The 24,094-nt window shown below is 41.3% G+C and overlaps 1 protein-coding gene across 8 annotated transcripts in view; it reads right to left on the bottom strand.

The window, feature by feature from the left end:
- Positions 1-8,318: 8,318 nt before the first annotated feature.
- The window catches only part of sh3gl3a (SH3-domain GRB2-like 3a), a 124,878-nt gene continuing 109,102 nt past the window's right edge, over positions 8,319-24,094 (bottom strand). For 5 of the 8 annotated variants that reach the window (XM_078530444.1, XM_078530439.1, XM_078530442.1 and 2 more), the window contains 7 exons: positions 21,543-21,686; positions 20,986-21,119; positions 17,895-18,053; positions 13,909-14,012; positions 10,616-10,743; positions 10,160-10,213; positions 8,319-9,425 (listed from right to left, as the gene is read on the bottom strand). In XM_078530444.1, coding sequence (XP_078386570.1) covers positions 9,220-9,425; positions 10,160-10,213; positions 10,616-10,743; positions 13,909-14,012; positions 17,895-18,053; positions 20,986-21,119; positions 21,543-21,666 — 909 coding nt within the window. In that variant the 5' untranslated portion in view covers positions 21,667-21,686 and the 3' untranslated portion in view covers positions 8,319-9,219. The remainder of the gene's footprint in view (positions 9,426-10,159; positions 10,214-10,615; positions 10,744-13,908; positions 14,013-17,894; positions 18,054-20,985; positions 21,120-21,542; positions 21,687-24,094) is intronic. The other 3 variants (XM_078530441.1, XM_078530440.1, XM_078530446.1) reach the window with 1 other exon arrangement.

Here is a 24,094-nt window from a genome sequence, read left to right as displayed (position 1 = left end):
GCCTGATAGCTGCTGTGTTCAGGATGGACCAATTTCTGATTTGGGTCTTAAACCAGGCCGTGCTTTAGTCGTATGTTCAAGGGGCCTAATGCTGGCTTTACTTGGGGAGTGGGGCTGGGGGTGCGTGACAGAGATGCTATAGCATTTGAATTGTTTCTGCCACTATTCTAGCATGGAAGGTTGGCCCCCTGAACTGTAACTCTTTGCACTAACTTTTCACCAGTAATACAGATTCAGTAACATCTAATGGGTACCAATATTAAGTGCTGCTAAGTCAAATCTAAAACAGTGTCGTCCTGTATTGCGTAGCCTGTTCATGCAACCAATGATATGCAGAATCCTCCTGCTTGCCATATTATCACTTTTGTTAATGATACTGAGCTATGTGACTAGCTGGTAAGGATAAAACAAATGAATATCATTCAAATGGATCTGGATTAAATAATTAGATAGGTCAAGGAATGACAAATAGATTTCAATATAGACATTGAAGTGTATTGAATGAGGGTACATTAAACATGCAATAGGAGTAAAAGGATCTTCATAAGCACAACACAAACTCAACTCCAGTATTTAAAGGGTGTTTTTGAGATTTTTAAGACTGTGAGCAGATTGACCTCGTGACTGCAAGACCCAATAGTTGTATAGTGCAGGCTACCATGTAAATGTTAGTCTAGAGTAGGGTCTGGCTGGAGAAACACACATCATGTTAGTGCTCTGTTGTCTGTGTAAATAAATAGTATGTGCTTCATTTCATGTTAGTCTCTGCGTTTGCCGTCTATATTAATCGACTCGCCTACCAACAGATAAGTGTGCAACCGATTCGCGAGCAAAGCGACCCATAGTCAAAACATAACAATAAGCTGCTCCTAAAATGGAATTTGGAGGAGTCTGGAATTGTAAGCCAGAGAGGAAGAACTTTTGACAATGAATTCAGGACTCCCTGCTTCAATGACATCTCCTTTTATGTACTGCTGAGGGCTGTAAGGAGCCAGAGAGAAATACATTTCCTAGCAATGGAAGGGAAAAGCCAATTACTGGTATAAGATGGTGTGGTTGGGGCTGGTCAGCAGCAGGAGCACTGTCCCACAGGAGGTCAGCAGCAGGAGCACTGTCCCACAGTACTGGCGTCTGTACAGGAAGGTCAGAAAAGGTGAGTACAATTGCACATTCACCTACATTCTGGCACATCACCTCAGCCATTTATACTGGCTTCTCAAGCCTACTCCATCACATTACTCCTCACACCACTTACCTTGCAAGTGCACCCATCCTTCTCTTTCTATGCCCTTTCTCACATCCCCGTCTATCCATTCACCACTGCTTCTCACTATCATCTTTATGCAATTTCATGTCTTTCCCCATCCTCATCAAATGCACTGCATCCATCTGCTGAACACAAATCATTATTACAGCCACTCATAGGTCTGTACTTTTTCTCATTGCAGTAGGAGAGAGCACAGAACATGAGGAAGAGGGAGAGAATCGGAAGTATTCCTTCACAGATTTCCCAGCTTACTATTGTGGAGGATGGAGATCAGTAGAGTTTCGATATTCCTGGGGAAACAGGGACCTCACAGCTACATGGTGACATAATTAAATATCAATAACCCACATATTGTACAGCAATTAAATATGCTAGCTTAGCTTGATTTCAACAGCGAGTGAACTATGATCACCTTCATAAGTAACTTACCTCGCCGGTATTACTTAGGATCTTTACTCCTTGCCAGGGTCTCACGCATGCAACAGGAGCCTATGGACTTCAAGGATGACAAATTGTCAAATTTGAATTGAAATCTTGCTGAAAAGAGACACATTGCTGAAGCTTTTCATCTTGCACTCAACAGGACAAACACAAGAATGCCAAATTTCAAAAGATCACCACATTTTATACGACAGGAGAAAATATCCTCAGAGGAGCTGATTAATCCACTATTTTAAAAAGTAGGGAGGGAAGAAACATGGAATTACAGACCAGTTAGCCTAACATCAGTGGTAGGGAAAATGCTAAAGTCTATTATAAAGGATGTGATAACAGGACACTTAGAAAATACCAACGGGATTAGACAAGGTCAACATGGATTTATGAAAGAGAAATCACGTTTGACAAACCTACTGGAGTTTCTTGAGGATGTAACTAGCTGAATAGATAAGGGAGAACCAGTGGATGTGGTGTATTTGGATTTTCACCCATTGCCAACCTACCCTCAATCAATACCTGACATGCTGTCTTGTGTCCCATTGGCTGAGTCTGCCACTACACAGGTGTGGGTGGAGTGGTCTTTGGCAAGGCTCTCACAGGCTCCAAAACATCAAGGCCAACAACACCTCTGTAGTCAGGGCAGGGATCTGAATAGCCTACGTCTACCACTGCTGAAGCCACATGGATTTGTAACACATAGGAAGAGTAAAGCTTTGTTGTTACACAAGTATGTGCACAAGGGTATATAAGAAAATGGTATGCTATGTAGAATTACATAAACTTTATTAGATTGTATCACCTTCCTGTCTTACCCATTCTTGATTACTGGCTAGTGTTATGAATTTTATTTATTGCGTGTGTGTGTGCTATGTATGTTCGCAGTCTATGGGACATTGTAACATTTACAGGTACAGCATTGGTTCCTGCCTAGTAACAAGGGTGGGATGCGCTGGGAGTGTCTTGATTGATCCCCCAGATCAGTTCAAGGCTCAGTGAAGAGTAGTTCAGGAGTCAGTCATGAGCAGGTGAAGAAAGAGGTGACTAGCTCCATGCTGCTAAAGTGCTGCTGTTAGCCCTGGGAACTATTTGGTAACTCTGATTTTTAAAGGTAGCGCGCGCGCACACACACACACACACACACACACACACACATACTAGATCAACTGGGAGAGTCAATACAATGTTTATTCCAAGCATAGAGGCCCTGCCTGCATTTAATGTGGCAATGCATCCCAACTGGCTAAAATCATTCAAATTGTATATATAATCAAAGAATAATTAATTCTAGTTAAGGATGTCAGTAATCAACACCATTTAGTATTTGGCTCTACTTGGAATCCACCTCTTTGATCAAAGTTTTTTACCAGCCTAATATCTCCTCCTTTGGGTTTATATCTATTGCTGTGTGATTATGCTTCTTTGGGATGCCTTCCTACTTTAAAGTCACTGGATAAATGCAATTGTGGTTTAGCTGCTGCTCAGGTTAAACTGCAGAGATTTTCATTAAACGAGGACAGTGGTATTGTGGTAACAGCACTGGAATATTAATCCAGAGGCCCAGCCTAATGCTCCGGGGACATGGGTTCAAATCCCACCATGGCAGCTGATGGAACTTAAATTCAATTAATATGATCTGGAACTGAAAGCTAGTGTCAGTAATGGTGACTATGAAACAATTGTCGATTGTCATTAAAAACCCATCTGGTTCACTAATGCCCTTTAGGGGAAAGAAATCTGCCATCTTTACCTGGTCTGGCCTACAGGTGACTCCAGGCCCACAGCAATGTGGTTGACTCTTAACTGCCCTCTGAAATGGCAACAAAGGTCAGCCCTCCCAGTGATGCCCACATCTCATGAAAGAATACATTAGATAAACTGTCCAAATAAATAAGTTTTTTGAGAATGCTAACATTGTATAGGTGATGGGGGATAAATCTAACTGTTACAGTTTTATCGTAATTTACAGGTGTACCCCCGCATTTGGTAATCAACGTGGCGTATTCACGAACGCTATAGATAAAAGTGCAATATAGTTAAAAATTCATTGTCCTGAAAAAGCCACAAAACAAGGACAATAATTTAATTCAATAGAGTGAATTACCAGAGTTAGGAGTGACAATTACAGCAAAGGCCTTAAAATAACTTGCTTCAGACAGGCCGGTGGGAGGAGATTAACAATCAAAATATTGTTGGGGGGGGCAGTGGTTGTGGTGGGGGGGGGAAGAATAACTCATTTAGTACGATAATGATAATGCCATTGTAAAATCTAGACGACCTTATACACTCCTGTTACACCATGTTATGTAACATAGAAAAAGCAATGGTGGCTCTTTCCCAGCAAAACATTGGTTTTGACAGCAGAAAAATTAACGTCATCCAATTGGCTCCACTCTCAGTGAGCTAATGCTGACAAAAGTGCACAAAAGGAAGGAAGAAAGGACACAGTGAACACTGCGTTAAACAAATACATTCCTCTCAAGATGTTCAATTTCTTGGCAATAAAATTCAGACAAGTCTCGACAAGCAATCCGCTTTACCCTGGACATGGGGGTAAAGTTGTCATTTAATAAAAGCCTGGCACACATATCTTCTCTGCAACATTATTCTCCTGGAAACAGACGTTCTGGTCCAAAAGCCATACAGCATTTTCAGTAAATATACTTATACTGGCCGTCATATCAAACAGAAATTGGAATTTGGTAATTGAAGTCTGAAACAATCTGCAAGTTTGTTGTTTTGAGTGTTTGAACTACCCTTCCCTGAAATAATACAAAACTGGGTTTATTTTATTTGAACCATATTACATTTTTGCAACAGAGTACACGCCAAGGAGAAAAGAACATTAAAAAACTTACATTCTTTAAAGTCATTTATAAAATTACAGATCACGTTTACCGTGTACAGACGGTGCCTTGTACAAGCTAAGGAATATTACAAGAAAATGGAAAAATGATGACAAGATGATTATGCGTAACCCGGAACACCTGGATTTGAAAAAGGCCTCACATGTTCCTGTCTTCAAGGGACCTATTTAGTTTACCCTTCAGCCAAAATTCGAGACACTGAAAGTCCTTTATATAAATAGCCTCTAAGGTTCATTCATGGAAAATATTGATACATCGCCTTCCACTTCTATACTTTAGGTAATAAAGCAATGCTGAATCATGATTTCCCTAGGCTTCTCTTGGTCAACGGCGAATGGAGTCGTGAGATGCTGGCCCAATCCCCGAGTTTCTGACGTTTGGAATTTTAACAAGCCTCTCCGCGCCCCCCCACCCCCCCCACACACCACCCCCTTCAGTTAGTGCGTGGGAGGGAGTTAAGATTAGGCTGGGTCCACTTAATCCGTTCCCACCTGGCACCATTTCACCTTCACCAATTTTCAAGTTGACAGAGGCTCCAGCGAGGGCCAAGCACAAACCTCATGTTCAAAAGTCAGGGCCCGATGACATCGCTGGTGTCAAGATGAAATATTAACTTAAAGTGAAGTCCTGCAGCCCAGCAGCAGAGCCACTGCCAGAGATCCCAACTGGGCTAGGAGTGGCCAAGTTAAGTCGTAAAAGACTACTTTTATTAAAACTCCTTATGAGCCAAGAGGAACAGGGATGCTCTCCCAGCTCCTCAAGCATCCTTGGGCCTCCCCACTCCCAGCCTTCCCCATATCATTTATAGAACCCTCATTTCAATTACTGTTCCAAAGTGACATTGTCCGCAGCTTTCTATTCCCACTCCCACCTGTCAGCCAGGTAGTGGGTCTGGCTAGACGTCTGGATGGGCCCTTTGAGGGGCATCTATTTATAGGAGGCCCTGCTATCCTCATCCCCAGATTGGATACAATTCTGATCCTGAATTCAACATCAGTTTAAATGCGAAAGATGTTTTGACTGATGACCAGCAAGCCATAAAATCCATAGGAATAGTCTCTGGGGATTTGATCTGCTTAAATCTGCCAGATTCGTTTGCCTCAACCTCTGGATCATTGTCAGAGTTAAATGTTACGGAACAACCATCATGTTCAAATATTGCTCAAAACCAGGGTCCCAGATGGAAATTCCCATTTCCACCATGTTAAAAATCTGGACCAAGGATTCAGTACCTGCCCACGGGGAAGGCAGTTTAGTGAGCAGGGAGTCATAGTTGATCTGGTTCCATGCCTCCTCTAGTGGTCAGCTAAAGGACAACACTTCCGTGCCTGTAAATTTTGCAACCTGCTTTCTTGAACATGGTGCTCGAGTTTCCCATTGGGATATTTGAGTTGGTGAATACTTAAGTTGTCACTGGAATAGTGCAGTTTGTTAAGGTGCCAGTGATTGGAATCAGAGCCCCAAACGTAACTCGGCACATTCAGGCAGTGGCAGTGGGGTGCAAGGTTATCACCCTGCCGAGAAACAAAAGGTGAGTACCTGGACCATTTAAACCATCCTCAGCTACCACACAAAGTCAGTAGAAATTACGTCAAGTTTGGCGGACGGGAGCAGGAAGTTGCAACTGTGCCCGACATACTGAGAACCTGAGGGAGCTGTCCGCAGCAGAAGGTGCATGGGGAGTGGGGGAGGTGCACTGGGAGGAAAGGGTCTCTAAATTGATACCAGCATTGGAAAAGGAGGAATGGTCTGGGTTTGGGAGGCCCAAGGATTCGCTGCAGGACCAGGAACAGCATTCCTGCTCTTTCGAGCCCACAAGTAACCATTGCAGAAATTCTATTTCACAAAAGCTTACCGTGGCCCTCTAGCAGCCACTCGGCTGTGTACAAGCAGATTTTTGCTGGTGGTTTTTATACTGTGCGAGTATCTATTTTCTTGATTACAATTTATTTGTGGCACTGATGACATCTTTGAGTGACAACTTTTGAACATTAAGTAGGCCTTTGGCGGGTCTCGCCCCCTCCCCCCACAAATGGGGTCTAGTAGCAATGCAACATGAACCCCACCTTAACCGCTGGCTAATCCCATTCTTACCAGGTGAACAGGGTTAAAATTGGGACTCAGCACCTTGGATCTGTTGCCAGGACGTGATATTATGGCCACCTGTTTGTACCTTGCTTGCCGTATACAAGCAATTGCTCCACTTAAATAAGGCAACTATCCTGTTCGTTGAATTAGATTTCTAGATTTTTGCTACCCTACACATTGTAACAGAGGGTACTGTACAAATCTACACAGTTGAGTGTGTCTTTTACTTCTGATCTGTATGAAGCAGGTAAGTACTGTGGAATCGTGATTTCTTAGAATTCAGAATTTTTAAGTAATAGCTTATTTCTCCCAGATCTGTATAAACATTGGTGGCATATCAAGTAATGGTGCACAGTGAGCTGGGTAGACCAATAAAGATTAAAGGCATCAGAAGGTCCAGATTCTGTGCCAGGAATTTGCTATGGAGTATGTTCAGCTCACAAGGAATTAACATCAGTCCACATAATTTAACTCAAAATTTTGATATGTTTTCTCACGTGTGTCTACTTTCCAAACCTATTTTCATCAGACTTGGCAAAAAGGAGTTTCAAGACTGACCTTTCCACTAAAAACAGTGGCGAGCAGCTATGTCTGCTGCATAGAACAAGTTCCAAGACAGAATGTTAGTAAGAATCAAAGAAAAGAAGTTCCCAAAGAAAGGAGAAGCATCCTTCTGGAAAACTCATCCCTAAAGAGTCATTGAGCCGTAGGTTGTATCACTTTCTCCGGTAAGCCTGCGTAATTATCTTTTCTGTTCAATAACCAGGCACTCAGTTCAAGGTTGGTTCATGTGGTGTGACAGAAACTCCCTCCTCTCTGAGATGACAAACCATCCCTTTCCAGAACATCCAGTATCAAAATTAAGAGAAAGGACGTTGTACATTTCCCAACTGGTATTGTGTTTGTATGAATGGTTAATGTGCTTGTGTTAAAATAACACAGGGAGGAATTTAATACAAGTGTTAAATAGGTTCAAGGAAATGGAATAAAACAGTGAAGAGAGAATGTTAGTACGAGTGCATTAAATGCTCAAGAATCGGCAGCAATCAGAAAATACATACTTGCAGGCTATGGAGCCAAAGCCTTTGATCTGTAAAGATGAACTTGGAATTCTTGCCTTTCAGAGTACAGTCAAATGGAAAGGAATTAGGACATATGATAATTCTCCATAAGTGTTTAATTGACTGGCTGCACTGTAGTCACTGCTGTAATGCAACGAACACAACAGCCACTTTGCACATGCAAGCTCCCACAAACAGCAATGTGATAATGACCAGATGATCTGTTTTTCTTTTAAAGTAGTGTTGGCTAAGGGATAAACATTGGCCAGGAGACCGAGAAGAAATCCCCAACTCCCTTTCAAAATAACACTATGGGATCTTTTACACCGTCTGAGGTCAGATGGGGCCTCATCTGAAGAACAGCGCCTCCCCACAGTGCAGCATTTTTGCCTTACTGCCTAGATTTTGTGCTCAATTCTCTTGAGTGGGACTTGAACACATGATCTCTGCCTCAGAGGCGAGGATGTGACCCACTGAGCCACTGTTGGCGCTATTGGCCTTTGGTTAAGGAAGGTCCATGTAAAAACAGAATGCAAATTTTAAAAATACATCAGCAAAAACAACAACTTGAACTCGACAAAAGATAGGAAGGCAGAGGTCTTATAGCATTTTGATTCCATTTTTATTGGCAAGTTTAATTTTAAGTTAATTATCTCCAATTTTTCACTCACTTGGATCTACACCTAAATCGGGCAGATTAGGGGAAGGAATCTCTACACTGGGGTACTGAGTACCAGTACTTCAATGTTGAGCATCATAATACCCTCTCACATTAATGATCTTGACTTTTTCACGTACCGTGAGATTCTGCTGTTGTTTTTCCTGTTAACTGGGCAGAAAGCCAGAGCATCGTATGTGATCTTAAATATAGTCAGTGTCTCTTAGGTGAATTCTGAATAAAAGTACATTTCAGTCTTTTTTTTCCCTCAAATAATCAAAATACATAAACTCCAAATACATATGACAAAAGCTGCACAACAAAAAAAGCTAATGTTACTTAATTTACAGTCTTTTTGTTCACACATTTATTATGACATCTTTTTGCATAACAATAAGTTACACTGCCAAATAAAATGGCTCCAGAGAACATTTGTCAGAACCTTAAAAAGGAGTTAATAACAGTTAATTATAACCACAATAATTAAACTGTATCAAGAATATTCTTCATTACAGCTAGATAGAAAATTTCTCCATTGTAATCAGCAAGAGAAGGCTCAGAGCAGACAAATAAAGTTAAATAGATAAAGCCATATACTTAGAAACTGTAAACTTCATGGGGGAAATAGGTTAGATTTGCATTACTCTTGTAGCAAATGACGTAAACATTCTCAATACAAATGGAACATGTAAAAAAATAAATACACAAATAGGAGACATATACAAAAGTTGATCAAATAGCAAGGCTTTCACAGAATGCCACACTGATGAAATGTCTGTGCTCAATCGGCTTCCAACACGGGTTGACCTCCGAAAATTTACAAAACTGGATCAAAGGCGGTTTTCACTGTGGCAAAGGCACAATCACTTGAACATAATTAATGGGAAAGAATCCAGATTCACCGTTTAGCATGCCTTCAAACCAATTCTCGTCAATCTGATTTGTCAGAATGATGACGTCACCTTCCTTGAATCCAAGTTCCCCCTCGTTTTCAGGATCAAAGTCATAAAGAGCTTTACAGCAAGGCTGATCCGATTGTGTGCAAGAAGCTTGATGTAATGGGGCGGGGGGTGGGAGGGGGGAGAAAATTCAATTTATTACATCACATTGTATGACAAGTTTTAGTAATTAATTAAGCTACACGCAACCCAACTAATATTTAAATATACAAAGTATTTCATGGCAAGGCATAAAAATCATTCCTTTAATGTGGAAAAAAGACTCAGAAAATGTAAGAAATGAGATGTGCTTTCTTTCTGTTCCCTTACTTTCTCCCTCGTCACTCTTTCACTGTGAGCTGGCACATGCCAAAAACATCTCAAGTTTGTTTCATATTTCCTGGCAATTTAAATTAAAAAAATGATCGAGTGTTGTACAGATATTTCCAAATCCAAATACCAATTACATAGGACAATGGTAACTAAATACAGCCTCGTGCAAATAACTGGCAACTGGAAGAGTAAAATGAGATGGGTAATGACCCTTGTACTGAAGTTCATTCAACTTCACAAACTAAGAAAACGGACTTCAGAGTAAAACAAAAATTAAGTAACTTTGTTTAGGTTTTTTTTGTTGAAAAAATTCCCTGGGGCAGTACCAGGGAAAATTAGTTAGTCCATTCCAAAACAGATACGTAAGAATACATTCTATTTGCTATCACAGGAATGACAATACATTATTAATTAATCCAAAAACAGCAATTTTGGGAAAAAGATATAGCAATAATCAAGCATGCAAAAAATAGGGGTGTATCTCACACACATCAGTTTAAGAGATTACTCACAAGGTGAACATGTATGCTTTGACCTGCGAAGGAACCTGAATGGGGATGATTTGGCTAAGTGATAACAAAGGGAAATGATGGATTAAGTTTGCAGGATGGTTCTAATATGACATGAGCCAACAGATGTAAACCGCTAATTTTAACAAATTAAATAATTGTATATTCAGGTACAGAACATAAATTATATTAATATTGGAATTAGAATGGATAATATTCATGTAGAATATCAAATGTTCAAAGCACCTAAGCTGAATCAGATATATAGAGTCTATAAGGACAACATACAAAGATACATGCTGGAAATACTTTTTTGTGTTATAGTAATAAACACTACATACTCTTACGGTGTGGTAATATGGACCTTGTACTCTTGCAGTACGGCAATCTGGTAATAAAGCATGTGTACGATCATCAAAGCACTTCAATGTACAAATATCCAAAAGAAAATATTCCTACCAGATGACTTAAATGAAGAACTGTATGAAAGACCATTTTGCTGCTGGTTGTCAATGGGCTCAAAGGACGAGGTGATTACAGGCTTGGGCTTGAAGTCACGCTTCGGGCGGTTAGAGGCTGTACTTATCCTTTGAGAAAAAGACACAGATTTTTAAAAACTATGTAGAGAAAGCAAAAAAAAAAAAATGGTATATAAATAACATAAATGATTATAACACAGATGGAGTCATTTCCCTTCTTTGGGGCGGGGGGGTGGAAGCCTTTACCCACTGAAAGCACACTTTGGAAATTGCATCTTAAGCTGTACATAACATCTGATTATTAGGAACAGGAGTCTGCCATTCAGCTCCTCGAGTCTGCACAGCCATTCAATTAGATCTTGACTGATACCTACCTCAACTCTAATTACCTTCCTCAGCTCCATGTATCTTGCTATCCTTACCTAATAAAAACATTTTTCTCTCAATCTGGAGAGCTCCATTGTCCAGTGTTCATAGCCATTGGCATGGTGGGTGGTGGTGAGGTGGTGAGGTGGGGTGGATCCGGGGCATTTCGCTCCAAAAATGATCTGCCTCTAATTTTAAGTTTATGTCCTTTCACACTTGATTCTCCCATCAGAGGAAATAATTTCTCTGTATATATGGTACCCATTTCTCTATATACAGTACCCTATTCAGTCCTGTTAACTTGTTATACCTTGTTCAGATCACCCCTTTATTTTCTATATTACCCTCTTAAGCACCAGTATCACCCTGGTGAATCTGCACTGCATTCCATCCAAGGTCAATTTCTCCTTCCTGAGGTGCAATGCCCAAACTGACTGCAGTGCTCCAGATATGGTATCACCAAAACATCCATATACAAGAAATTTAAAATCATCAAGACATCGTGCAGTGTGTTCTGGAGTTCCCTCTATATGGAAATTATTTGCCTGAATCACAGCATAACAAAATAGCTCCTTATGTATTTATCAAAGCAATTTAAGCACTCATCGAGTTTTAATTTGGTTGGACCTGGTCACTCAGTTTTTGCAGCATTCCTTTAAAAGATTATATTCAATTCATTATTATTCGACAGCCTAGCTGCCATGTTTTGATTATGGAAGGAGGTGTAAATGGGACCTAACCTCATATTACGATAATCTGAATACTGTCACAATATACTTTTACCTCTATTCTTTTGCTGAAACCAGGTTGAAGTTATATGTGGTACCATTCAGTTGCATCTCTAATGCTGGTTTTGAGATTTCACTATGCCAGGATTTGCATTAAGTTATTGTTTCAGGGCTGAGACCATGAGTATATTTTCCAATATACGCACAGGTGAAGAAACATTCTACTGCTAAACTGATGAGGGTTTTGGTAAAATAATTTTTCTTTAGCTTTACACTTGGCAGAAATATACCTTAGGGATTTACATAAGATAATGTTAAATTTTCCCCTGCCAGTCCCATAACACAATTATCCACCCTCATATTGAATAAGAAAATGTTTTTATGCAGTGACTTGCATGCCATCTCACTCTCATTGTAATAGCAGTGGTGAACAGCCCTATTCAACATTGTTAAACCCAGAAGGCGCTTTGAGTGGAAGTCATGATGGTAATAGTGCTGCAGACCAACATTTTCCAGGGACATGCAGGTACATTTTTATACCTTTTAAAGTCCAAAACCAAGTTTGAGCTATCAGCTCTTCCCATAGGTACTGCTGACCACAACACTTGCTTTTTTCTTCCAGGATAAGCCTGGCCCTGCTCGATTTTGCTCTTTGACATCAGGGCACAGAGCTTGGTACAAACATGCTTCATCTAGAGCTAACTAGCATTAGTGCTGAAGCTATGCTACCTAAAGGTGGAGTACAATTGTTTGAAATTTCTGTCTCCACTATTTTAGTGAAGATGTCAACCCATCTAAAATAAAAAGCAACAACTTTTACCAAAATTGAAGAGGAATGCCAGACCATCATACAAACTTACAAATTAGGAGCAGGCCACTCGGCCCTTTGAGCCTGCTCTGCCATTCAATGAGGTCATGACTGATCTGATTGTAACCTCAACTCCACCCTCCCACCTTTCACCCCCTGCTTATCAAGAATCTATCTAGCTCTGCCTTAAAAATATTCAAAGACTCTGCTTCCACCGCCTTTGAAGAAAAGAGTTCCAAAGACTCACAGCTCTTAGAGAAAAAAATTCTCATCTGTCCTAAATGGGCAACCTCTTATTTTTAAACAGCTGCCCCTATTACTAGATTCTCCCACAAGGGGAAATATCCACTCCACATTGATCCCCATCAAGACTCCTCAGGATCTTGTATGTTTCAATCAAGTCACCTCTTTCTCTTCTAAGCTCCAGTGATACAAGTCTATGCTCTCCCATCTTTAGTCATTAAAGCAACCCACCCATTCCAGGTATTTGTTTAGTAAACCTTCTCTGAACTGCTTCCACTGCATTTACATCCTTCCTCAAATGAGACCACCAATACAGTACACATATTAGATGTTGTACTAATATCCTATGGCCTACTTGTTTGTCCACTGAGGAGAATGAAATTCAAATAGGGATCCGAATTGGGAATTAAACTCATCATTTGTTAAAGGAAGTTTAGTCCTTTGCTGAGATTGTTAACTAGGCTACTATGTCCACAATTGCTTTCCTCATATGTAGGATGAGGAGGTTTACACGCAAGGATACTTTTTTTTTTCAAATAAAATAATATGCATTGGGCGGGGCAGAAGAAAGGGAGGCAGTTTAGAAGTGGCTATGATCAAAGTTATTCATTACCAATTTGAGATGGTACAAGTTGGAGAGGGTAGAGAGATGTTACCTGTCGAAAAGAAAAATTATTTTCCTTTTTCATTGTTGAGATATTGAGGTCAAATGAAGTCATTGGCAAACTGAGCCAGAAAAAAAAATAGACAAAAACATTAAAAACAGAATCAATGACCTGTGCTCCTAGTGAAAGAGTGCATTGGAAGGAAACATGAATCAGAGATAGGGATGTGAAAATGTCAATCTGATCTTCCAACGCACATTCTTGAACACAATTTATTGCTGGGAACACAGTAATGCTGATTTGACTATAATTAGCAGCTGACCTGGGGCTTTTATTTCCCAATTATCACAAAAGGTGAAAATTATTGACCTTTTTATCAGGTTTAGAACTCTTTTCTGCCTTTTGCTTTTTGCGTTCTATTCTTCCTTCCTGAATTTGAAAGGACAAAGAACAGCATTGCCCTTTGCCTCAACCCCGTATCCTTCAATGAAGGATTAATAGCATACATGGTTCATCATTTCACCTGTGCTGTAGTGTGTTATGAAGCTCCTCCAGAATTGTAGTGGATTCTTTATGATAGTTCAATGCAGCTTCCACAAGAGCTAACAGTTGGCTTATTTGCTCTACCTACAGGAAAGAGGAAACTTCTTTAGCAAGATAAGACGACTGGTTATATCAAAATTAATCAAAACAAGTTTGTGATTAATTTTGGGAGGGGCATAAGACATAAGAAAGTTGACAGAGGTTTAATTCCTAGAAGCTTTAGTCACAGCATCTATAGTGCTAACCAGGAGTTTCATTTTACTCAGTAGGGCAAGTGTTCATTTTTCAATCTACAGTTAAATCACACTACACTTTTTCAGCTAAACTATCTGCACATTGCTCACCTGCAGACGAAACTTTCTCATAACAGAGACATTATCCAATTTTTCTTGTTCTATGTAAGCTGAAATTTAAAATGTCTTTTAAAAGACGATCTTCTAAGGAACTAATGTATTTCAAAAATATCAGATTAAATGCTGGACCGTAAATATTAAAATGTCTATATGATACTCTCATTCTTTATTTCAAGAAAATATTTAGGTTAGCAAGTCATATTCTGCAGATAACACTGTGGTAATTTTACTAATATAAATTCAGTATTAGCCTTAATTGAGGCATGAATATAATTGTTTTTATACAATCCACACCTGTTTAGCACTTTAATTGATGCGATTAATTGAAGTTAAAAACAAAATTATTTTTATTAAACAACACAAATACCAACTGTAATTTTGCAACAACTGAAACTCCATGGTGGATAAAGAACCTCAATCAAACATAATGCAAGGGTAAAGGGAAAGAAATGGAAAAGACATGACTTATATTTATATATCACCTTTCACAACCTCAAGACTTTCCAAAACGTATTATCACCAATGAATCACTTTCTTTTGAAGTGTAGTCACTGTTATTGTAGGGAAATGTGGAAGCCAATTAGCACACAGCAAGGTTCCACAAACAACAATAAAAATAAATACAAAAGCTGTCCTGATGAAAGGTCATCATCAGCCTGAAACTCTGATTCACCACAGACCTGCTGAGTATTTCCAGCATTATTTTGTTTTTATTATAACAAAAATAAATAAGCAGATCATGTTTCAGGAAACTGGTTGAAAGCTAAGTGCTGGGAGAATGACCCTGCTCTTCTTTGGAATAGCATCATGGAATCTTTTACCTGCACCCGAGGGGCCAGATGGGCCTTCAGCTTAATGTCTTTTGGAAAAAGACTGCACCCCCGGCAGTGCAGCACTCTCTTAGTACTAGATTTTATGTTCAGTTCTCTGGAGCGGAACTTGAACCCATAATCTTCGAACTTGGAAGAGAGAATGCTACCGTTGAGCAAAGGCTGACACCGTGCTACAGACAAGGAATTCAGATTTCATAGGATAGTCTCAAATGATTCTGGACCAGGTCCCTGCCTGGCCTGAAGTCACAAAGTTCACCACGTGCTGCTTCAGGTTTAGGATGCATGGGCAAGCTCCAGCTGGGTGACTGTTGCGATGCAGCCTTGAAGGGAGAGAGACACAACTGAACAACCTCCATGCTGGTAAGGAATTTGACTTTTTAATTAAAATGTCATTCAAAAGTCTTCTAAAGGTGAATATTTTCTCCAAAAGAAGGGGTAGTGTTTTGAAAAACCATGTCCCTGCCAGGTTTTTCTCCCCTTTATATACCAGTGCATTTTTTAAAAAATAAATAATTCGTGGAATGTGAGCATCACTGGCTGGCTGGGCATTTGTTGCCCATTTGTAATTCCCCTCACCACCTGAGGTGGTGATGGTGAGCCACCTTCTTGAACCACTGCAGTCTATCCATGTATAGGTACAACCAGTAGTGCTATTAGCGAGGGAGTTCTAGAATTTTGACACAGCGACAGCGAAGGAACAGTGATGTAGTTCCAGCGCAGAAGGAAGAACCAGTAAAAACTGGGAAATAAGAATATTGGTTCGAACTGGTCTTGTATACCTTAAAACGGAACACCAGTAAAAACTGGGAAATAAGAGTGCTGGTCAGAACAATTTTTTCTTTCTGGGAGGTCAGGATGGTGTGTGATTTGGAGGGAGGCTTTCAGGTTATGGCGTTCCATGTATCTACTGCTCTTGTTCCTCTAGGTGATAGAGATTTTGGGTTTGGAAGGTGCAGTCGAAGGAGCCTTGGTGAGTTGCTGCAATACATCTTGTAGATGATAAACACTGCAGCCACTGTGCACCAGTGCTGGAGGAAGAGAATGTTTAAGGTGGTGGATAGGGTGCCATTCAAGGGGCCTGCTTTGTCCTGGATGTGCTCTCGAGTGTTGTTGGAGCTGAGCTCATCCAGGAAATTAAAAAAAAAAATTATCCATTCACAGGAAGTGGGCATCACTGGCTGGGCCAGCAGTTATTGCCCATCCCTTATTGACCTTGAGAAGGTGGTGGTGAGCCACCTTCTTGAACAATTGCAGTCCATGTGGTGTAGTCCCACAGTCCTATTAGGGAGGGAGTTCCAGGATTTTGACCCAGCGACAGTGAAGGAATGGCGAGATAGTTCAACGTCAGGATCATGTGTGACTTGTAGGGGAACTTGCTGGTGGTGGTGTTCCCATGCAACTACTGTCCTTTTCCTTCTAGGTGGCAGAGGCCACAGGTTTGGAAGGTGCTGTCAAAGAAACTATGGTGAATTGCTGCAGCGAATCTAGTAGATGTTACACACTGCTGCCTGTATGTGTCGGTGGTGGAGGAAGTGAATGTTTAAGATGGTGGATGCGGTACCAATCAAGTGGGCTGCTTTGTCCAGGATGATGTCGAGCTTCTTGAATGTTGTTGGAGCTGCACTCATCCAGGCAATTGGAGAGTATTCCATCACACAATGACTTGTGCGTTGTTGATGGTATGCTCTCCTATTAGGGAAGGGAACAATTAAAGAAGTTCAATTGCTAATTATTAGGTTGCTTAACTAAGTACCTATTTGGTTGTATTAAAGAGATAACAGTTGAGACTAGTTCTGTCTGTGGAGAGTTTTATGTCAAGCAATAAATCTCTGCCTGAAAGATTCTATCTTGGTTTCGGTCTTCATTTCTAAACAACTATTGGAACTTAACATCTCCCACGCTCCCGGACCAGGGTTGGACCTCCAGCTTGCTGTAATGGCTATGCCAGACCATGAGGTTACAGGTTGAGGTTCAGTATAATTCTGCTGCTACTGATGGCCCATCGTATCTCAGGGAGACCCATCTTTGAGCTGCCACATCTGTTCTGAATCTATCCCATTTAGCAGGATGGTAGTGCCACACATGATGGAGGATGTCCTCAGGGTGAAGACAGGACTTCATCTCCACAAGAAACAGTATTGTTTTGGCCGGATGCATTTGTGGACAGGTGGATTGCTGAGGGGGAGGTCAAGAAGTTGTTTCCTTCTCATTGGTTCTCTCACTCTCTGCTGCAGGCTCAGTCTGACTAATCTGCCATCAGGACTCAGCCACTTCAGTCAGTGGTGCTGCTATTGAGCCACTCTTGGTGATGGACATTTCTCCTGTCTGGGTCGATGCGAGGTTGTCCGTCTGGTTTTATTCCTATTCAACTTGTCAGTAGTAGTTTGATACAACTGAGTGGCTTGCTGGGCCATTTCAAAGGGCAATTAAGAGCCAAAAATGTAGGCCAGACCGGTTCCTTGAAGGACAGTAGTGAACAGGATGGGTTTTGCAATAATCCGGTAGTTACTGAGGCTAGCTTTTTATCCCAGATTTATTAATCAATCGAATTTAAAATCCCCCAGATGCCATGGTGGGATTTGAGCATTTGTCCTGGCCTCTAGATCACCTGACCAGTAACATTGCCACTATACGACAGGTCTCTTGTTTAAGGTTAATAAACTGAATCATACTTTGGGTAGAGTTTACAAGATTTTATGGGCAGCTGGTTTTAGTTAGTTGTAAAAGGCTCACTGCAAACATGAGTGGTTTCGGTTAATATACATATTTTGTAAACTTACATCATTTTCCAAAAAGTTGAACATACTGATCTCAGCTAGCTCCTTGGACTCTTCAAACTTGTCTACAGCTTGTCTTATCTCTTCATCAGGGATCTTACCATGGCGCTTCTTTTTGTAATCATAGTCTAAACGGCGACCTTCCAACTTTTTTAAGTGATGCTGATAAAAATAAGAACATGTTATGAGTTCTCCACGTGTCAAGAAATATACATTTTCAAAACATTTTCTCGATTTGAAACTTGTTAACTCCTTCCTCTAGGGGGTTGGAAAGGAATTTTCCAGAGGACTTCTTTCCTTATCGATTCTGGGTTTCTTGTCCTTTTTTGGCCTCCTACCGGAGGTTTAATGGCTGGTGAGGGGGAGAGGGAGGAGGGGTGGGAGTGGGGGGTTGGGAGTGGGAGGGTGGGAGTGGGGGGGTGGGAGTGGGGGGGTGGGAGTGGGGGCAAGCTGGTAAGAGGAGGAAAGGACAGGTGTTTTTGGTTTTGATGCTCCAGGCATTGTGGTGTGGGGCAGATTTGATGGACCAGCTAGTTTTTTTTTTTCCTGCAAATCAATTTTGCACGTTTCATGCCCCACAACACTTTATTAAATTGAAATACAATAAACTGCCACTCCTACAAGAAAGGTTACACAGCCAATTTTAGTCTCTGTTACATTTCAGAAACAAGCCCAGCTGTGGCACAATGGACACTGCACTTAGCTAAGTCCTGGCTGCACTCTGCATGCTGTTGGATTTTTCATTATGGATGGGGATCAGCAGCGGGAGTTCTCATTCGAAATTGGGGGGGGGGGGGGGGGGGGGGTGGGGTCGGGGTGGTGGTGGTGGTGGAGGTGGAGGTGGTGGTGGGGAGAGGACTTCATAAACATATTGGATTTAGAGGAAAGTGGGAAAAAAGGAGACCTCAGTGGGATTCAATGCTGTTACTGTCAGGCCTACATCGGTTCCTGGTCACACCCAAAGCAAGGCTACCAATCTGGGTTCAAAATATTTTAAAACCATATTGCTCTCAATAGTTGTAATGGAGCCTTTGCTTGGCTTGGCTTCAGGATAACTTACTGTAACTTTTTTTTTTTGCACAATATTCTCATCAGGAACATAGGTGCAAAAGTGTGCCATCTTTTCCAAGGACCTGTGGCCACAATGCAATACGGAAGTGGTTCAACCAGTGGCAGCACTGGTCATCTGTAGTCTGAAGCCTATCTTCACTTCCTTACAGGCATGCTTTAATGTTGACCCATGTGGATGGTGCCATGGAATGATGAATAAGGCCATATCCTACATAACTATCAGGATGACCTCTACTTCAACAGTCATCAAACAAGGGTCAGGTGCTGAACTGCACCATCACCTGTCTTTAGATAAATGTCTGCACAGAAGGTTTTATTGTCCTTTATTTTTGCCTTCTCTTCTTTGCCCTCTCCCCTTTCAACCTTATCAAAAGGTGTCAATGCGGCAAGACGCTTTCTGTGCTTTTGCAAAGGCTTTCAGAATTTCTGTTTCCCTAATCGGATACTCCTGTTTAATTGTCCTCATTCCTTTAAATCTCTTTTCCATTTAATTTTCTGCTCCCCTCATTAGTGTGCATCTGGACCTATGCATAACTACGATACTGAATTGTCCCGGAGTAAAAATAAAGATGTATTATTGTTTCATCGCCTCCTGGAACGATCTGCCCATTCTTGACCAAATACGCCATAAGATGTTGACCTAGCTGTGTGGGTCATGACAATGATGTGTGCTCTCCGCCACACCAGCTCGTGGGGATGCTTTGCTTTCCTTATTTACAAACAAATTGAAGAATATCAGTCTTACAGAGCCCCCAGAGAAAGTGTGTATACAACCATAAAACAGAAAGCGTAGGGGTTTTTTCTGTTGCTGGTCTGCTTACAATCTGATTTTAAAATGCTGTCATCCACCATTTACGTTTTAACGAAAACATTCAGAAAAGTCAAGGCTAGAAGGTGGATCCATCTTCGTTCATCTTCTTGTTGCTCTCGCAGTTGTATCATGTTTCTGCTGGTCCCAGATTCTTTTAATTAAACTGAAATGCAGTAAACTCTGAGATCTTTGAGAAACCCCAATATTGACAGGAGCCAGTTTTGTGAGCGAAGGGGAGCGGTTTTGGTTGGGAAACCCAGAAGTCTGGATCTCCCTGCATGCTCTGGATCTCCCCGCATGCTCTGGATCTCCCCGCATGCGCTGGATCTCCCCGCATGCGCTGGATCTCCCCGCATGCGCTGGATCTCCCCGCATGCTCTGGAGTTTGAATTCCACAGTGGCACCATTTTTTCCTGATAGGATCCCCATCTGTAAACCAGCCTGATTGGCAGGCTTGGCTCTCAGTTGAGAGCGGAAGACTTTGGATCAAGTTGCCGCTTGCAGGAGCAGGTAAGGAACCTGCTGCTGTGTTAATGGGAGGGGTTGGGAGCAGTGCCTGATCTCAGGAGGTGTTGGACTTTGCATGGTGGCGGTGGGGGAGGGGGGAAGAATGGAGGTGGGAGGGTGCGATTCTGGCCACAGGAAAGAAGGTAAACTTAGGGGAGGGCAGGAGGAAGCACCCCTGCACCTTCTGGCCCACACACCACTGCTTAACGCTTCTCTGAAGCTGACTGCACCTCCCTTGGGCTGCCAGCTATCCTGAGGTCTGGGAAACCCAACTGACCAGACTTAAACTTGTAAGACAGATTAAGTATGAGGCTCCCGACTTCAGTTGAATGGAAACCTGTCTTTTGGGAGTACGTTGGCTGCATTGCTGCCTGTCCTGCCTCTGATAAACCCAGGTGTGGGTGGGCTGGAGGCAGTGGGGGTTTGAGAATTTTAACATTTTTACATCTCACCTGACCTCAACCCACCACCTTTTGGGAGTTAAAATTACCCACTTAATCTGACACAAGAACCGGTTAAATAAAGGCACAGTGGTTAACTGGAAGCTCTTGAAAGTCATTGTAGATACAAGCAACACGTGATGGATCAGAAGTACCACAACAACTTATGGTATTACCATCACTCACGGTTTTGATCATTAAACCAAATGGCATTTAAAATTAAACATTATTCAAAAAAAAAGAAATTCACATAATACAAACTCACCCCAATCTCTTTTAAGTCTTTGTCTTGTAATATTTGTAATGGATCAATAAAGTTCTGTTTTACATCAATATCAAGGGAATCCTTTACTTCTGCCATTTGTTTCAAAGCTTCACCAACATCGACTAACGCAGGGCCTAAAGAAGTCAGACGGAAAATCATGAAATCTAAATTAAAATCAAAACCAACAGAAAGGAATGTCTAGAGGAGATTTCAAATTCAATGATTTTTAAAAAGATATGTTTGCTGCTTGTTTTTTTTTAAAAATAGTCAGGAAAGCATCTTTATTGCACAAGCTAAGTACTATCTCTATTAAAGCACAATTGGACAAATGATGGTCTTAAAAATGATTTTGAAACAAATTATTTCTATCACCAAAAATTGTAATTGAATAAACTCATTGTATTCATTTTGTTCACAACCTCACCAAAAATAAAATGCATGATATCATGACATAATCTTTGACACAGTAATAAGTTCCTGAAGTGGGCCCAAATAAATAAGTACATAAACAGAAATCTGCATACTGCATTGCACAGAAATGTCACCAAGCAACCCACCAAAGTTGGAATCGTCTCCGAGGTCCTTTCCATTTCGGAGCATGCATTCGCCCAACAGACCTTCAGGCTGAGGGTAACCTGTTGTTTTCACCTGTCCTCGGATCTTTGACATTGTGTTCAGCATTCCTAACTTGGCTCTGTAGGCTTCAAAATGACATTAATCATTTAAAAGACATTAATGCAACCCATAAATTTCAAAGCAAAATATCAAATATAGCAGAGTCTCTGCAGAGAAATTTTCAATTATCCTGGGGCTTTCAGATGTTTTTATTTTGCCTAATAATCAAGTCATTAATAGATAATTTTCTGACTTGGCACTACCGGCTGGGATCTTTGCCTGTTGGCTACACATGCATGATTTTCTGACCATTTCATAATTAAAGGTTGGAAAACTGTGCAGCAGTGACTGAATTTCCGATGCACACTGCCAGAGGGAAGGGCTCCCCACCAGCTATGGATGGGAGAGTTACTGAGAATTATGTATTTACAAGAAGCAAACTAAAAAAACTATGTGCGGTTATTCTAAATGTAAGGAAATCCAATTCTTATTTTCTTACCCGAGGACAGCAGAAATTTGTTATTAAAGACATGAGGTAATATTAACTTTAACGCAATGGTATAAATTAGGCCATATCAAATCATCTGCCCATTATACATCATGTTCGGTTTTGGTTTCCATTGAAGTCAATACAAGGTAAAATTGGGCAGATAAATAATGGGCGGCTAATTTGATATTGTATGTTGCACAATACACCCCATGTTAAAATTATCCCTGTGAGTAGTTGAAACTCACATCATTAGGGAAAGCATGCACAAATATGAATGAATATATCAAGATCTTTATCCTGGCATATTGCTGTGGGACAGTGCTGATTAAAGGCCAGAGATCCCCCATACGGAGAAATAGAAAACTGACTGAAGACATGCTGGAGCCCTGTATACGCTTGTTAGTGAATGGTTTCAGAACGATATTAGCCAAAGCTGGGAAGTAACCAACAGAAGCAAGAGTAGGCTATTCTGATATCAATAGCAGCTTCACCCATTTAAACACAAATCCATGCCTTTTCTCTATTGTAAGGTGTAGTTCAGTAGGTCTTAAGATATTTGTAGTCTTAGATGGTTCAACATTAAGTATTTATTAACTACTCGAAACATAGGTACAGTAAAGATCTAAGCTAGGAGCTGTCTCCATGCTTGCTTCTACACATGGCTCTGTCCAAAACTACGCCAACCCCTAGGTACGGGTCATGTGTTCTCTTACATTACTGTGTGGGCGGTACTATACTCAATCTCATGTTAACCCTTTACATACTACACCTTCCTCAAGTCTTTATCCAATGTATTTACAAGTTATCCCAGTTTAGCCCATGTATTTGCATCATTACTACTATCCCATCTCCCCCAAGTCTCGAGTTCATAGGTTCAGGCAGTCTGGAGGCCTTATAACCCTTCCATATCTTGTTTTCACTACTGTCGGAGGTGTATTAGGCTCTGTCACTGCAGGTAAACCTTGTTGAATCAGATGATGTTCTGGCATCTGGGTGTTTCTCAGTCTTTTTATCCATTCTTTGGCTCTTTGTCGATTCCCCAGTTGCAGTGATAGATGGTGACCAGTTTATCCCGCTCTTTACGGGGGGGGGGAATTCTGGGCTTGTCTCTATAGTGTTTTTTTTCTCTTCTTCCTTTGTGTGGTGCACCCTGGCGCACGCTAGGATGGAAGATGTTGTGTGGATGTGACTTGGTAGGAAGCTTACCTTTGCGTTTGGCTGTGTGGTGGCTGCTACTCGGTTCTAGCATATTTTGCGGCACTGTCATGCTGGCTGGCGATTACAGCATCTGCTCTGTGGTCTTGGGGTTTCTCTCTCCAACTGGCTTTAGAGCCACACGTTGAGGCTCATCCCGTTGCTGGTTCCTCTCTTGGCAGCCATCTACGCGAGGTGCTGTGGTAACCATCTGAGTGGGTTGGCTGGTCTGACCAATGAAGGGCTTCTGGCACCTGTAACAGTCGACAAATTTGCTCTGCGAAGAGAGAAGACAATTCAGAGCTGAAGTCCCAGTCGAGAGAATCTTTCTTCTTGGAACTCTCAGGAACTTGCAGTTCTTATAATTTGTGACAGTGGTTGTCTTGACATCTTCTGCCATTTTGAGGCGATTCAGGGCTACACAGGCATCTCTGCTCAAGAGAGAAAAAGACTGGTTGTTGATGACTTGCATCAATATGAAGGTTTGTTTGCCACCATCCCTTCATGCGCACGACTGCAAGTCGGATTCCTCTGGGCCCATAAAGGCTGTTGTTTGTAGCCAGAGGTGTCTCAGTCACAGTTCTTTGTCCAATGGGACTGTAACACTGGCTCCCATGTCCAATTTAAGGTTTGTGAGATGGTGATTAACCAAGATGTCTGCATTCCAGAACGAAAATCCAGGATCTTCGACCTCACCCAAACAGCATGGTTGTGTGTCCTCTGAGTGTGCTGTCTTGACCTTGTGAATCCTCGAGATCTTGTGTGTGTTTTGGTATTTTGGCTTTGCACAGCTTCCCAAGTGTCCTATTC

This window comes from Cetorhinus maximus, chromosome 26, assembly GCF_964194155.1.
Source record: "Cetorhinus maximus chromosome 26, sCetMax3.hap1.1, whole genome shotgun sequence".
Taxonomy (NCBI): Eukaryota; Metazoa; Chordata; class Chondrichthyes; order Lamniformes; family Cetorhinidae; genus Cetorhinus; species Cetorhinus maximus.
Note: the sequence above shows the minus strand (reverse complement) of the source record. Positions and strands in the feature narration are given on the sequence as shown.